Source organism: Mus pahari, chromosome 6, assembly GCF_900095145.1.
Source record: "Mus pahari chromosome 6, PAHARI_EIJ_v1.1, whole genome shotgun sequence".
Lineage (NCBI taxonomy): Eukaryota > Metazoa > Chordata > Mammalia > Rodentia > Muridae > Mus > Mus pahari.
Genome location: NC_034595.1, coordinates 69,032,935 through 69,048,988, shown reverse-complemented (window position 1 = coordinate 69,048,988; position 16,054 = coordinate 69,032,935). Strand labels below are relative to the sequence as shown.

The 16,054-nt window shown below is 51.0% G+C and overlaps 2 protein-coding genes across 2 annotated transcripts in view; both read left to right on the top strand.

Moving 5' to 3' along the window:
• Window positions 1-4,207, top strand: part of LOC110323968 (importin-13) — an 18,852-nt gene extending 14,645 nt beyond the window's left edge. The window contains exon 15 of the mRNA XM_029540393.1: window positions 4,100-4,207. Within this exon, the coding sequence (XP_029396253.1) occupies window positions 4,100-4,207 (108 nt within the window). The remainder of the gene's footprint in view (window positions 1-4,099) is intronic.
• Ipo13 (importin 13) lies at window positions 4,073-16,054 on the top strand. Its single transcript, XM_029539614.1, has 18 exons — window positions 4,073-4,700; window positions 4,822-4,963; window positions 5,073-5,239; window positions 5,414-5,534; window positions 5,620-5,767; window positions 6,165-6,346; window positions 6,424-6,450; window positions 6,644-6,778; window positions 6,937-7,080; window positions 8,756-8,836; window positions 9,335-9,472; window positions 9,644-9,740; window positions 12,601-12,653; window positions 14,741-14,807; window positions 14,892-14,950; window positions 15,075-15,164; window positions 15,451-15,632; window positions 15,719-16,054. Exons 1-18 carry the CDS (start codon window positions 4,642-4,644, stop codon window positions 15,813-15,815), a joined length of 1,989 nt encoding a protein of 662 aa, XP_029395474.1. The 5' UTR covers window positions 4,073-4,641; the 3' UTR covers window positions 15,816-16,054.

Genomic DNA, 16,054 nt, shown 5'->3' with positions numbered 1-16,054 from the left:
AAAAAAAAAAAAAGAAAGAAAGAAAGAAAGAAAGAAAGAAAGAAAGAAAGAAAGAAAGAAAGAAAGGAAAAATGGTCTGTTGGGATTCTTTTGGGTTTAAGTTGGGCTGGAAAGAGCAAGACTAGAGACCTGACTCTGACGCTTGAGAGAAAGGTTTTGGGAATCCTAGGTAGAGATGGAGAGGGAAGCCGCTGAAAGCTGTGGAGGCGTGGCTAATGGCTCAAGCCTTTTCAATAGTTGTGTCTGAGTTTGAATTGCAGAGTTTGTTTACTAACTGTGAGACCTTGGGTGAACCACTTCTAAGCAAAAATGGAGGCAATCATACAAAGCACACAGGGTAATTGTAGTCTTGGAACAGAACGCTGTGTCCAAGCCAGCCCTTGGTATTCAGTAAAGAGTGTTTCAGTTCCTTGAGTAATGGCAGCTCTTCTGTGGCCTTTACTCAGGGCGGGAGATCAGCAGTTCCCGTTAGTACATATATGCTGTGCCACATGCTTTAAATTGGGGACTGTGTGTGATGATTTTGTCCTTCTACCATTTGTGATAAGTTTAATGGTAACCTTTTTTTCCTTTAAGAGAGAAGCAGACAGTTACTGTTAAGTTGACTAAAGCTGTTTGCTTTAAGCCATTAAGGAATAGAAACATGCAGTAGGCTAGAACTGCTCTTACACACACACACACACACACACACACACACACACACACACACACATCGCGCGTGCACGCACACACACAGGTAACATGGCCAGTTGCTGTTCTTTAAAACTTTAAAGAAAAAAACTAGTAGTGCTTGCTGAACGTGTACAAGCCCTAGGTTCAACCCCACTACTAAAAGGGGGGAAAAAAGTCAAAGGATATTGGCTGAAAACATGTTTTGGTATGAAAGTTAAATAAGAGAACATGAGATATTGAGTGTGGTTGCCTGGTACTTCATATTGTCACTTTCATTTGTTAATATTGGATATTACCTTTGCAAGAACAGTTAGTGAAATACTGTGTTAGTAAGATGATGGCTCCCTAGCATAGGATAGATAGCAAGTCTCACGTGGGGGCTCTTGTGGCAGCATGAAGCTCAAGTGTACAGTGGGCTTAGGTAGTGGCTAAGGAGAACTATCAGGGTAAGTACCAGGGTGATGTTGGGTATCCTTGGATACACCCAAAGTTTACCCACCCACCCCATCTCAAGGGCTTTAGCAAGTAATTGATGCCCCTTCTCTTCTGAACGAATGAGCAAGCAAGGGGCCAGTGTGGAAACCCATAGCCTTCTAGGCGCCCATTGGTTGCAGCCCCTTGGTTGCTTAGCAACTCTTCCCATTTTCTCAGCTCTGCTCCCAGAGCTCTAATTGTAGGTCTGGGCTGAGCTCAGTGTGAGCGGCAGCCAAGACATCCCAACCAGCTCTGCTCCAGCTGCAGGAGCTGACCATCCAGAGCCAGGCCTCTTAGACCTGCCTTGACCGTGAAAGCCGTCCTCCCAGGCTTCCTTAGCAAGTCTAGAAACCTTCAAGGCCTTAGTCTCCTTCTGTTTGCTCAGAGCTCTCAAGCACGCGTGGCAGGAAATCTACACCGGCAGTTTCCCTATGGGTGGGCTACAACAAGCCAGGAGTTGGCACTGGGGCTCTGTCTGCTCTGTCCAATCTAGCTTGTTATATTTGGCCTAAGAAAGTGACCTTCAGTAATTACCCTGGGTGATCTTGTCTCTATCTTTCCTGGTGTCCTGGTATTAACCTTCCCTCCAGCGGCGCATACGTTCAAGTCATCTTTTTTTCTGTTCCCCTGCACTTGCTCCTGCTTCCTGGCTTTCTCCTTTGAATTTTCCCCCTGGAATACACTTTTTATTGTTTGTTTGTTTGGTTGGTTGGTTGTTTTTCAAGACACAGTTTCTCTGTGTAGCACTGGCTGTCCTGGTACTCACTCCATAGACCAGGCTGGCCTCGAATTCATATCTTCTTGCCTCTGTCTCCCAAGCATTGGGATTAAAGGTGTGGACCACTATGCTCGTCTTTTGAAATACATTTTTAACACCGGAATAACTTCTCATAGGGAACTGGGGAGAAGGGGAAGTGAACTGGATGGGGCGTTGGGGCTCCCGACATAAGGACTGGAGATACAGACTGAGGACTGCACTGACCCTCTGCAGGGACTTGTATTTGGGCCTTGGAAGGGAAGCAGATTTACAGTGGTTTAAGAGTTTCTCAATCTGTTTAATCCCAGCACTCAGGAGGCAGAGGCAGGCGAATTTCTGAGTTCGAGGCCAGCCTGGTCTACAAAGTGAATTCCAGGATAGCCAGGGCTATACAGAGAAACCCTGTCTCGAAAAACCAAAAAAAAAAAAAAAAAAAAAGTTTCTCAAGCTGATCTGTGTCTTAAGTTGCTGTGTGACCTTGAGCAATCCTCTGAGTCCTTCTCATTTATGATGTCCTTGATTTATCCTATTTGCTGAGAACCTTCACTGCCTACCTTCTGTCTGCATGAACCGGCAGGTAGTGGATACCTTGGAAGACAGTGGAGATGCTGTGGAGCTAGCCTCCATCTCAACTGCTAGGGAGCTTAAGGGTCATAGCCTTGGCCCTGCCCCTGACTCTTTGTGTTTGAGCCTGGCCTGAAGGTACCCATTGTCTGGTGGTGCAGCCTGTGTCAGGATCCTGAGACTGAAGCCATCCCAGCTGTCTCCAGGCGACATCCCTTAGGGCTGTCTCTGAACTGGGGGTATCTGGTATGGATAGCTTTTGCTAGCAGAATCTAGAATGGGGTTGTGAGAAGGAAGTCAACCTTCCTGGTCTGGCTGCCTCTTTATGTCCTTTCACCTTACTCTATCCAGAGGATAGAACTTGCTTAGAGAAAATCCAGGTAACATGGACCCTCAGCTCCCCTTCCTGCCCAGGTACATAAATTGCTACAGCGGCACTGCTTGGGACATCAGAGAGGTCCCAAACATCTCATTATCTCTTAGGGGATAGTTTCCTCTGCTTCGTTCTGTCCCCAAAATGTGGATGGAATAAGCCTGGTCTCCGCCCCCTTTGTCCTGGCTTTCTCTCCCTGTTCTTGTGCTTTGAAACTCTGACCTGTACATTTTTTTCACCCCATACTTTCCTCCTGGTCAGCTCTTACTGACTCCTGAATCTTCAGCTACCAACTAAAGATTCCCAAAGCTGAGTCTTTGTCTGACCCATTCACTGGACATCACCCTGACCTATACACTGGGCATCAGGGTTTTATGTCCTAATCTTTCTGAACACTCCTATTTGTACACCTTGTCTAATGCTGAGCTACACCTCTTGGCAAGGTGTTCCTGTTCCCGTCTGCCTTCTCCATGTCTCAGTGACTCCAGAGAGTTGTCCTCTGTACTCAGCCAGTTATTATGTCCTGTCTGTCTTACCTGTTAGCTCTAAACTCAGCTAGTTCACGCCTATTATGCTGCCACCAGATACACGAGTTGGGACTTGGTGGCAGCCAGTGGGAACTGGTGCCCTTAGGAGCTGTCACTACCTTCCAAAGTCTTCTTTAACTGTGTTCCTGACATGGGCACCCTTGTCCAGTGTCCCCTAACACTATGTTCCTTTCTTGGGGCTGCAGTAATGAAGCACCACAAACAGGTGGCTTTGAATGACAGAAATTACCACACAATTATGGAAGCTAGATGTCTGAAATGGCGGTGTCAGCCAGACTGTGCTCCCCCTGAAACCTTAGAAGACTCCTTCCCAGCCTCCTCCTGGCTTCTGTTTGCTGGCAGCTTTTGCATTCCTTGGCTTGCAGCTGCACAGCTTGAGTGTTTACCTTTCTCTGTGCTTGGCATTGTCCCATGATGTCTCTGCCATCACATGGCTGTCTTGTAAGGACACGAGTCATACTGGATTAGGAGCACACTTGTAGTATACTTTTATGTGCAATGATGCTTCTCCAAGTATCGCACATTTTCAGGTACGGGGGGGGGGGAATAAGATGCCAACATTATCTGTTTGCACACGTGCACAATAGCCTTTGTGTTGTTCCTAAGGAGCTGTCTACCTTAGTTTTTGAGACTGGACCTCTCACTGGCTGGAGCTTACAAAGTAGGCTAGGCCGGTAAGCCCTTGGAATCCTCCTGTCTCTGTCTCCCCAGTACTGGCATCACAAGTGTGCCAGCTTTTTTGACATGGGAGATCAAACTCCTGTCTTCATGATTATACGACATGAGCTATCTCCCCAGCCCTTCAACATGTCTTCTTAGGAGATTTTTCCACATGTAACAGTCTAGCCTCTGGGTCTCCAGAATTCATGTCACTGTCATGCACAGAAAAGGATTCTCTTAATCGCAGTTCTCTCCACACATTAACCCACGCCAGCATCAACTCCCAGCCCTACCAGAGGTGTATCAAACTATACCTTGGACTTTCTTGTGCTCCTGCCCAGAGCTCTCCTGAAGATCTCTGACCTAATGTTCTCAGCATGAGCGGCATCAAAGCAGCCTTGCCCTCTTTTTGATAGGAAGGCTTTGGTAAAGGCGGGGAGATTGCCTTTCTCTCAAAGCTGGCGGGGCTGGGCAGACATCTCTGATGGATCGCCTTACCTCATGCCTCTAGGTACGTGAACACACTCCTGAAACTCATTCCACTGGTGCTGGGACTGCAGGAACAACTGCGGCAGGCAGTGCAGAATGGGGACATGGAGACCTCCCATGGCATCTGCCGTATTGCTGTGGCCCTGGGCGAGAACCACTCTCGGTAGGGAGCGGGGTGGCTGCTGGTGGGATGGCAGAGCCCATCAAAGCTTCAAGTTATGGACCCTCTTTGGGGGAGGTACAGTGAACTAACTCTGCCCCTGCTCCTCACCCCTACCCCACAGGGCCTTGCTAGACCAAGTAGAGCACTGGCAGAGCTTCCTGGCACTCGTCAACATGATCATGTTCTGCACGGGCATCCCTGGCCATTATCCTGTCAACGAGACCACCAGCTCCCTCACTCTCACTTTCTGGTACACGCTGCAGGTATGTCTGTGTGACCCTCAGATGGATGGGGCCTTTACAAAAGAGGGTGGGTCACGGGCAGCTGAGGCTGCTGAGGAGGCGGTCTGACTGTCTTTCCTGGCTCTCTCAGGATGACATTCTGTCCTTTGAGGCAGAGAAGCAGGCTGTGTACCAGCAGGTATACCGGCCAGTCTACTTCCAGCTGGTGGACGTGCTTCTGCACAAGGCCCAGTTCCCTTCTGATGAAGAGTATGGATTCTGGTCCTCAGATGAAAAGGAGCAGTTCCGAATCTACAGGTGATGGCAGCAGGCCAACCCCAATGAAGTAAGGGGAGAAGCCAGGCTTCCTGACTTCTAGGGTTCCTTTCTCTAGCCTGTAGGCAATTTTGCAGGGTCATGAGGGTCCTTGGGTAGGCTCCTGGCTTATGGTAAAGATCCAGGCAGTATAAAAGGCCTTCTTCTGCTTTTCAGGGTGGACATCTCAGACACACTCATGTATGTCTATGAGATGCTGGGGGCTGAGCTGCTTAGCAACCTCTATGATAAGCTGGGCCGTTTGCTCACCAGCTCAGAGGAGCCCTACTCCTGGCAGGTACCTTCCAATCCTGATTCCCTCTGCCCTCCCTAAGTTGTTGCACCCTTCTTCTAAGTCAAGTCACGGTACCCTCTTTCCCCAGCACACAGAAGCCCTGCTCTATGGCTTCCAGTCCATCGCAGAGACCATCGATGTCAACTACTCTGATGTGGTACCCGGGCTCATTGGCCTCATCCCACGGATCAGCATCAGCAACGTGCAGCTGGCAGATACCGTCATGTTCACCATTGGTGAGGCCTGGCATACCTCCATGACTATGTTCTCAGAGCTACAGCACCCATCCCTAAGCATGGCTGGCCTGGGTCCTGTCCAAACTGAGAGAGATACATCTTCCCCCACACAGTCAGCATCACAGCCAACTAACTGTCTGGCAAGTGCTGGGATCTTTTCTGCAGTGCACTGAGCTTCATCTCAGCAATGCTAATCTGCTGTCAGTCAGTGGAGCAGCAGTAGGGCTGGGCCTCCGTCGAGTAATCCCTTTCTGCTTTTCAGTGATGAGGCTCATGCTCAAACATCATGCCTTCATGCCCACACTGTCCTCCCAGCTCTCTGGGTGGACTGGAACTGGAACTTAATCATTCCTGAAGTCTTGCCTGCCTCAGAGAGCCCTTTCTTTCCTCTCTCTAGGAGCTCTGTCTGAATGGCTGGCTGACCACCCTGTCATGATCAACAGCGTTCTGCCCCTTGTGCTGCATGCCCTAGGCAATCCCGAGCTGTCTGTGTCATCTGTGTCGACCCTCAAAAAGATCTGCCGAGAGTGCAAGTATGACCTGCCGCCCTATGCTGCCAACATTGTAGCTGTCTCCCAGGTATGCAGGGGGTCCCTGGACGGGGCGGGGCCTCACAGTGCCTTGGCCCACGCTGATTTGTTATTCTCTACCCCCAGGATGTGCTGATGAAGCAGATTCACAAGGTACGGCTCAAGCTTTCTAGGGGTCCCCTTGGGTTTTTGGTGGGGAATCACATACCCCTAGATGCTGCCTTCTGCTTTCTCCTCCCCACTTACCTCTTATCTTTGTCCTTATACTCCTTCCGGAGAAGTTCATTCTCCTTTCTGCTCACAAGATGTGGTCAGGATGGACCGTCCCTGTTTTCTGTTCCCACAGACAAGCCAGTGCATGTGGCTGATGCAGGCCCTGGGCTTCCTGCTGTCAGCCCTGCAGGTGGAGGAGATCCTGAAGAACCTGCACTCACTCATCTCTCCCTACATCCAACAGCTGGAGAAGCTGGCAGAAGAGATAGTGAGTGAGCTCGGGGACCTGGGGCAGCACTGGGACCCAGGGGCTTCTCTGTCGGCCTGGGAGTGGGGATGTTGGGCTGTTACTCAGGCCTGGGGTTGAGTGGCTGGCCCCCAGGCTGGGCCTGGGAGATCTGGAGCTTGATTCCATTCTCCCTATAGCCTAATCCCTCCAACAAGCTGGCCATTGTCCACATCTTGGGGCTTCTTTCCAACCTCTTTACCACATTGGACGTCAGTCACCATGAGGATGATCATGAAGGCCCTGAACTCCGGAAATTGCCAGTGCCACAGGGACCCAACCCGGTAGGTGACATTGTCTTTGCTCCCTTCCTCGTGGCAATGTCTTTGTCACCCTTCAAGTCTGTGGGTAATGTTAGCATTGCTTCCTGACCCCCACAGAGGTCCTTTGACCTTCCACCTTCTAAGTGGCCACGTCATTGCATCGCTTAATCCCACGGATAATGTTTTCTCTGTCCTCAACCCGATGGGGTGATGTCATTGAGGTTTATTTGCCCCACCCCCCGGTAGACACTGACTTATCCTTTGGTACCATTGAGCCGTATCTTGAGCTCATGTTCAATTCCTTCTCTTTAGGGTCTCCTTCCTCATTCACTGCCCCCTGCAGGCACTCAGGATACTCATGTGTCCACGTGTAGTAGTTCTTTTTGTTTTATTTGTTTGTTTGTTTTTCAAGACAGGGTTTCTCTGTATAGTCCTGGCTGTCCTGGAACTCACTTTGTAGACCAGGCTGGCCTCGAACTCAGAAATTCGTCTGCCTCTGCCTCCTAAGTGCTAGGATTAAAGGCATGCACCAACACCGTTCAGCTTACGTATAGTAGTTCTTGCCTTAAAGTTGCCCCCACTGAGAGGAAGTGGACAGAAAGATTCCTGCAGGGCAGAGCGATAAGCACTGTAATAACTTGGCATGGATTTGGGCTAACCTCTTTGCCTTTTTTTTTTTGTTTTTCTTTTGAGATAGGGTCTTGTTAGATAGCCCTGGCTCACCTGGAACTTGCTATGTAAGCAAGGCTGGCCTGTGCTCAGAGCTCCTCCTGCTCTGCCTCCTGAGTGCCAGGGTCAAAGGTGTTTGTAATTTGACAGTCTTGTTTCTGTGGTATTAGAGATTGGGCCTAGGGCCCTGGACATGCTAGGCAAGCACACTGCCACCCATCCACATCCCCAGCCCTTGAGGTGACCTCTCAAGCTATATGACATGGGACAAGCTTCAGCTTCCCTCTCAAAGCCATGGCCACTGGGGTCTGCGGCTGCTCATTGCAGGGTTGTTGGGGCAGAGGAGGCTTGAGTGAGATAGGTTGACAGACAGCAAAGTTCTACACAAGTACCAGGGACTGCATTAGCTATTGACCTTACATGGCCCATGTCTTCTCCTGGAAAAAGAGAAAGCCAGGGATACCCTAGCCTCAGCTCAGCTCCACACCTCGGCCTCAGTTACCACTTGGGCTCTAGGCCAAACCTGGGCTCCCATGATCCCACAGAATCGCCCTTTTCTTCTATGGCAGTAATTGTCCTGCCCTCCCTATCTCCCAGGACCTCGGCCTGCTCTCTGCTCTGCCATAAGCTGCACATCCCGTGGGGCCCCTACCCCACGCACATTTGGTGAGACAGCACCTCCTCCTCACGGGGTAGCCTATTGCTTTGGCTTTTGTGAGCAGAAATGAATAGAGAGAGATTTCTCTTTTGTTTTATTGGCAAAGCTGTCACAATTTTATCAAGAGCTAAAGATGTCTCTGATTGTAGCTCTGAGTCTTCCTCTGAAGTAACCCACGTACGGTCAAGATGCGCTTCTCTGTCATTGTTGGGGGGTTCAGCACACCATCTCTTGCCCCAGGGGTCCTATGTCCCAAATCCTCAGTGTGCAGTCGAGGGTGATGGGTTGAGCCGTTGTCTCCTGTCTCCTGCCAAGCCCCCGGGTGGCAGCTGAGTGGCAGTGGCATCTTACTCCTTCCTGTGTCTTTAGGTGGTGGTTGTGCTGCAGCAGGTCTTCCAGCTCATCCAGAAGGTGCTGAGCAAGTGGCTGAATGATGCCCAGGTGGTTGAGGTGAGCCCTGGCCGTTGCGGGCTAATTTTGACCAAAAGGATTGCTTCCTCGATGCTCCCTGCAGTGTGGTCTGGAGAGAACAAGGAGGGAAGGCTGCAACACTGACAGGAACAGGTGTCTTCTGGGAACTCTCCCTTTCCTGACCTCCACTACTCCAGTATCACAGAAGTGCTTGGTCAAAGGATAGTGACCATAAGCCAAGTCACAGATGTCTGTCATAGTGTCAGAGACCTGGCTTTGGTTCCTGAGTTGAGATTTTGGTTGCTCTTACAGTCCTCTGAGAAGAAATGGTAGCCAAGTTAGTAGCAGGCATTAAGTGGCAAAGTTCGAGCTCATGCTCCTCTCTAGACAGTTTTTTGCCCCTTCTTTTCAGCCCAAGGAGTAGGGCACTTAATGTTGCTTGGTTTGCAGGGCTTGCTGAGACTTCTGGGTACGGTTCCTCTCTTAGGTCTCCCTTCCATGACCTGCTGACAAGAGTCTCCTTGCTTCCTTCCTCAGGCGGTTTGCGCCATCTTTGAGAAGTCTGTTAAGACACTGTTGGATGACTTTGCCCCCATGGTGCCGCAGCTCTGTGAGATGCTGGGTCGGATGTACAGTACCGTTCCCCAGGCCTCTGCTCTTGACCTCACCCGGCAGGTAAGCCGTCTGCTTTGGGCAATAGGTGGTCTGGGTGTCATCTTGTTAGAGACCTGTCCCTGGGTGGGAATGTGTCAGATGGCTGCCATGGCTGGGGCCCCACCTGTGTTCCAGGGATGTTGTCCTGGTGAGGCGGACCTCAGCTGACCAGCACCCCCTGCTTTGTTGTAGCTGGTCCACATCTTTGCCCATGAGCCTGCCCACTTTCCCCCAATAGAGGCCCTCTTCCTGCTGGTGACTTCCGTCACACTCAGTCTCTTCCAGCAAGGTAAGTGCCCATCAGGGTCTCTGCTGCCCAACAGGATCTCTGCCGCCACCACCACCACCACCACCACCACCACCACCACCACCACCACCACCACCTCTGCCTCTGCTTCCTCCACTGGGAGCCAAAGCTACCCCACTCTGTTCTCAATACCCTGGTCACACATGGGACTCGATGGGAAACGTGGGGAATGAATCACAGCACAATTGTTACCTATAGGCAGTTGACGCTTCAGGTTGAAGTGGACAAAATGGTGAATGGTGTCTTATAGCCTGCCTGCGTTCCAGGCCAGCCTGGATACCCAGGGAAGCTGGGCTTAGACTCTGAGTGACTTGGGTCACTAGTCTGGCTCATTGCCTTTGGGATATAGTAAGAAGTTGGAGGAGCATGGCCTTTGAAACCAGGTAGACCTAGAATCTAAGGCATAGCCACCAAACTAGTTGTGTGACCTTGGGCAAGTCACATCCCTTCACTGGACCTCATTTCCATGTCAGTTCAGGGACTCTGGTTCCTTGGGTACTGGCTTGGGCTTTTGCATATGGAGTACTCAAGTGCTGATTCCTCTTTTCATGTCAAAGTTTAGTCCTTTCTGAGCCCGAAGCGCCTTCAGGAGTGGTCCCAGTCCCTCTTTCTGTGGCCTTCTGCCTGAGAAAGTTAGGAACTGGCCTTCAGGCTTCCTATCTAACCTGGGTTATAACCTGGCACAGAGGAAACGCTACTCTGTCAGTTCCATGAGCCTAGCCTGGATTTGAGCTTTGAGGTTGAGCAGAGGTGTCCGCTGGAGCCCGGAGTGCTCACATCTCATATGGTTAGTGTCTGGTCCCTTGTGGGCCATGGCGCAGATCCAGAGTGTGACTGTCCTCCACTCCATTTCTCCTGTACCTTGTGCCCCCTTTCTGGATGAGTCCCAGTGATCCTGGGTCTGTTCATCCCTCAGAGGGTCCACTCCTCCTCCCCCTCCATGAGCCCTTTCTCAGTTTAGGCTCTGCCTCACTTAACTCCATAAACTCCTCTGTGCACATGCACCCCTCTTTCCAGCCCACCCAGCATCCAGCAATCATACTGTACTTCATAAAACACTAATATGATCACTTTTCCTCTCTGGCCTAAAACCTGTTCAGATGCTGCCACCCTCAGGTTATTGTCACATCCCCACAGGACCAAGCTCTGGTGTATCTCTGAAGTGCTCCCCTGATGGAGCAATCAAGCCACACTGACGCTCCTTACCATGCCCTATTTGAACTATGCGAATTGCTCCTCCAGTTGGAAAGTGCTACGCCCCTGACTGGGTGAACTCTCACTTGTTCATTCCCTAGACAGAAGGCAGGTGTTACTCCTCAGACAAGGGACTCTGAGATAGAGCTGGGCCCTTGTAGCTATGTGCAAAAACTCCACCATACTTAAACTGCTGATATAAAGCACAGGACACGGGATTAATAATCCCCATGTCTGACTTCTTTGTGGACTGAAGTCCTTTGGGTCAGGATTGCATCTCCTCTACTACAGTTCTCTACCACAGTCCCTGTGTCCAGAATGAGGCCAGTCTCAGATACTGTTGAATCAAGGAGGGGTCCCTGCCCCCAGAACCTTTCTCCCACACTATCTGGCCCAAGCAGTAAGGGAATGGTACACTGACCACACTGTTCTAACAGTAGGAACACTGTTCTAATATGGCACATCAGACCTTTCCAGGACCTGAGTAACACAGATTTCAGAGATAGAGGATGAGCCTCAGGTCGTGGCTCCTTGTAGCCTGGGGAAGGAGGCAAAGGAGAGGTTATGTGTCACAGGTGGGGAGACAGAACACCTGTGACTTACACAAGATCACACAGCTACTCAGTGGTGTCTCAGGCAGGTGCCTTTCTACTACATCCCACTGAGAGTGGAGAAGCCAGTGGCGGGAGCGGCAGGCATATGCCTTGCTCTCCCCAGGACTGGTCAGAGCCGAGGCAGGGAGAGCCAACATTGTCATTTGTCAGAGTTGTCGGTTGTCTTGTTGGGTAGGATAGTCCCCATACCTGGTTTGCTATTCCAGTTTCACTCTAACTCAAGCCTTTGCCTTCCCGCTGGGTCCTGCATGGGGTGACACAATGACTGTTTTCCCTTTTTGGTATGTCCAGATACTGGGAGCTGCCCTCAGCCCCGAGTCTGGCTGTCTCCCAAGTCTGCCATGCAGAGGGACTTTGCTGGGTTGGGGCTCTCTTTCATGGCCTTAACATGCAGTTTATTCCCCTGACCCTACTGATGCCTGGGCAGCCTTGTAGCACCCAGGGTCCCGCCCTGCATAAGAATACTTTAGCTTAAGCAAACAAAAGTCTTATCTTAGCCAGACCAAGAGCCCCTAAAGCCATCAAAGTCAAGGAGACACTTACCCAAGTTCTCATGCCCTGGACTTTCCCGGGCCTTCAGCCAAGCCTCAAAATGGAAGTACCATGGACTAACCTACAGCCAGCTGTGCCCTCCACTTAGATGGTTGTGATAGGGAAGTATATGCCAAGAAACAGTGTAGGCTACCCCGGCCAGTCAGAGGCACAGCAAGAGTGTAGGGTCTGTTCCCTAAGCTCTGTGGAGTCTAGAATTGTTTGAGCACCAAGAAATCACTGAGGGACTGGCGTGAGGTGGAACGGGGAGTAGGTGGAAGGCCCCTGGGGGAGCTGGGGCAGGCCCGTCCTTCACTCTGCCGTCTCTTTCTGTTGGGCTTCTCCCAGTTCATGGTTTTTGTATGTTTTGTTTCTTTATCTTACTTCCTGCTGCTCATGTGCCCCATGCTGTCTCCCGCAGGCTCTCAGTCCCACATAACTATATGAGGTTGAGTTGCTGTTTGTATAATTTTTTCTTAAGTTCCATCTTTATTATATTTTAGGGCCCAGGGATCATCCTGATATTGTTGATTCATTTATGCAACTCCTGGCACAGGTGTGTTTTAGTTTTATTCATTCACGTTCTGTTCTCTCTCTCTCTCTTTCTCTTATGTTGAAATTCAATTTAAGCCTATTTTTAGCTTTCTGTTGACAAATTTTTTTTTCTGTTCAGTTGAATAGAGTTTCTTCATCTGTTTCCGTGGAAGTTGACAACCCAACATTCCCCTTTAGTGCCCCTTTGCCTCAACTAGCTCAGTCACCTACAAGGACCAGAGAGGCTGATCCTGAATGGAGGGAAGGAGATGGGAGGGGGTGGCGACTGTACCCAACAGTTCCTGTGTGGCCTGCTTACCCAGAACTGTCAAGAATAGGGTTGAAGTTGAAGGGACTGGGCTTCCCTGTCCCCGTGCTCCCGCCGGGAACTGCCTGCCTGAGTGCTCCCAGCTTGCTCCTAAGAGGTAGGCTGGGAGCACCTCCAAAGAACAGAGTTCAAAGTGAATGTGCTCCGTGCAGTCCAGAGTGCATCCGGTGGAGAGGTTGTGCTGCTGGAGGTGGGGTCCAGGCTCCACTTTGAGACCTCCCTAGGATGTGTTTGTGTCTGGGGTGCACTCTCAAGTGTGTTGACCTTAATTTGTATGTTTGGAGTTTGGTTTTGGAAAGGAACAGAAGTCATCTGGTATAAGTAGGCATTGTGCTGGACTCGGAGATATGTCCGATGGGACGAGTGATGAGGGCCACCCCTACATTGAATGTATGTTGATGTGTGATATGTTAGATAGTTGATGGACAGTGACTATGGATATGTGTTGACTGCGTGCGTGTGTGTGTGTGTGTGTGTGTGTGTGTGTGTGTGTGTGTCTGTTTGAACTGGAGAGGTGAGTTTTTAATGAGAATAAGAATGTGTTGTGAGTTGTTGGCATGCCAACATTGAATGAACATGGCTTGGCAGATGTGTCAGGCTATGGGCGGGTGGAGGTCGGTGTGATGGGTTCTATGTGAGAGAATCCCTGTGGACTGGAAGGGTTCTGTGAGTTGGAGTTAATGGGTATCTTTCTGCTTGCTTATCCCATGGGGCATCCACTGAGTTTGTAGTAATGCTGTGACTCTGACAGACTATGAGCACATGCAGTGGGTGTGGTTCTTGCTTTCCTGGAGCCTACAGTCCGGAGGGGATATGGGAGGAGTGAAGGATACTGGTATTCTGGGTGGACATGCGTGTGGGTGTTTGTGAAGGTGTGTCTTTGGCCAGGAGGCTGTCTCAGTGTATTTGCGGGCATGTTGGGATGGTCTACTTGAGGGAGAGGGCTGTTTATGTGCGGACGGTTTGGAATGTATGAGGGTTGGGTGTGTAATGGGAATGAAAGCATGCTGTAAATGCAGAAGAGTGTCTGTGAAGGTGTAACAGGTGTGCAAGTAGAGCATTTCAGGGTGGGGCATATGTAGGGTTGTTTGTACTTATAGAAACATGGGGGTATCGAGTGGGTATTCATGAGGGACTGGAAGGGTCTATGTGATGTGTGCTGGGGGCAGTGTTTAAGGACTGCTGGAGTTGTGCCGAACGTCTTCTGCGACTCAAGGATGTGCCAACCATGTCTAGTAGCCCTCGGGGCAGGCCATCTGCCCCCATCCATCTGCTACCCCCATGGCAGTGCTGGCTCCTAGGATGGGGGATGGCTGAGAAGGCCCTGGACAGAGAGCATCCTGGAGGAAAGAAGGGATGAGGGATCCAGATCTCCTGAAGGGTGTGGGAGTGGATGCTGGGCTGGATCTTCATGTCCAACTGCTAACTCTCCTTCCTGCTACCCTTCCACAAACCCGAGAGGCTCCACTTCTGTGATTCAAAACACAGTCACTACCAGCCTCCTGGAACCTTTGGGAGGGGAGAGGGGAAGCTGTTTGCTTAGTGGGTGATTGGGACCCAAACACTCATACCTGTGCATTCAGATCTACCTACTGGACATTCAGCATCCCTGGGGCAGCTCCTCACTTGACTGAACTCTGGGGTGATGTGGGTTCCTCAGAGATCTGGGTGGCATATCCTGTACCTAGGACGCGTGAAGTTAGGAGACTGGGTGGCAGGTGAGTGGGAGGATGGTCCTTGGAGCTGGCTGGGGCTGGGCTTACCAGCTCCACCTCCTGCAGGCTTTGAAGCGGAAGCCAGATTTGTTCCTGTGTGAGCGATTGGATGTCAAAGCTGTGTTCCAGTGTGGTAAGTGGGGCCAAGTGGAAAGTTGGGCTTGGGGTTCCCCTGCATCACTAGGCCCCATCTGACTTACCTCTCCCTCTCCCACAGCTGTGCTGGCCCTCAAGTTCCCTGAGGCACCTACTGTCAAGGCCTCCTGTGGCTTCTTTGTGAGTCCCATGCTGACCCCTGAAGCCCCCCACCCCCAGTACTCAGAGGTAGGGGTGTGGTGTGCAGATGTTGACCTCAGGGAAAGGTGGGAGGCGCTGGGGCTGACAGTCTTCTCACCTGCAGACTGAGCTGCTGCCTCGATGTGGGGAAATAGAGTCTGTGGGAAAAGTGGTACAGGAAGATGGCCGTATGCTGCTCATAGCAGTGCTGGAGGTGAGCTGGAGTAAGTGGTTGGGTGTGGGGAGACCTTCACTGCTGAGGCAGCTGGCATTGTGTGTGGGGATAGGGGGGTGCTGAATCTTTGGTTTCCTGAGCTCTCTGACTGTTTCTCCCATGGTTAAATGTTTGAACTTTGCTGTGAGGATCTGCAGGCTCTTAAAAGATAGTGCTCACTTACACAGCTTGGCTGTGGACGTATCCCAGAGAGCCTGTGATGTGGCTAGGCTTCTTTGCTACAGAGGAGACAGGCTCTGGTGCACTGAGAACCCCTCTTCCTCAGGCCATCGGGGGCCAGGCCTCCCGTAGCCTCATGGACTGTTTTGCCGACATCCTGTTCGCCCTGAACAAACACTGCTTCAGCCTCCTGAGCATGTGGATCAAGGAGGCTCTGCAGCCACCTGGTTTTCCATCTGCCCGTCTCAGCCCTGAGCAGAAGGACACCTTTAGCCAGCAGATACTCCGGTGAGCAGAGCTGGCGTGGGCCTGAGCTGGGGTGTGGATGTGATGGTGTTGGTAGACAAAGCTGATATGCTCTCCCTTCCCTCCAGTGAGCGAGTAAACAAGAGACGGGTGAAGGAGATGGTGAAGGAATTTACACTGCTGTGCCGGGGGCTACATGGCACAGACTACACAGCTGACTACTGAGGGACATGCATGTCCCACCTCACCCTTCTTACCCCTTCCTGTTCCCAAAGAGTAAACCTGGACTCTTACTGCCGCCTCTGCCTCCTTTCTCCGTCCTCCATCACCTACACGGACCCAGGCCTGACGGAAGAATGGAAGGATGCTCAGACCCAGGCCTTGGTTAGAATAGTGGGGACATAGGGAGAATGTGGTAGCAAATGCCTTTAATCTCAGCCCTTGGGAGACAAAGGCCAGCGGAC

Excerpts from the sequence above, each read along its gene's own strand:
- Ipo13 (XM_029539614.1), top strand. The coding sequence starts at position 4,642 with ATGGAGACCTCCCATGGCATCTGCCGTATTGCTGTGGCCCTGGGCGAG. Across the intron at positions 9,473-9,643 it reads CTCTTGACCTCACCCGGCAG|CTGGTCCACATCTTTGCCCA; the intron begins GTAAGCCGTCTG and ends GCTTTGTTGTAG. Across the intron at positions 14,808-14,891 it reads CAAAGCTGTGTTCCAGTGTG|CTGTGCTGGCCCTCAAGTTC; the intron begins GTAAGTGGGGCC and ends CCTCTCCCACAG.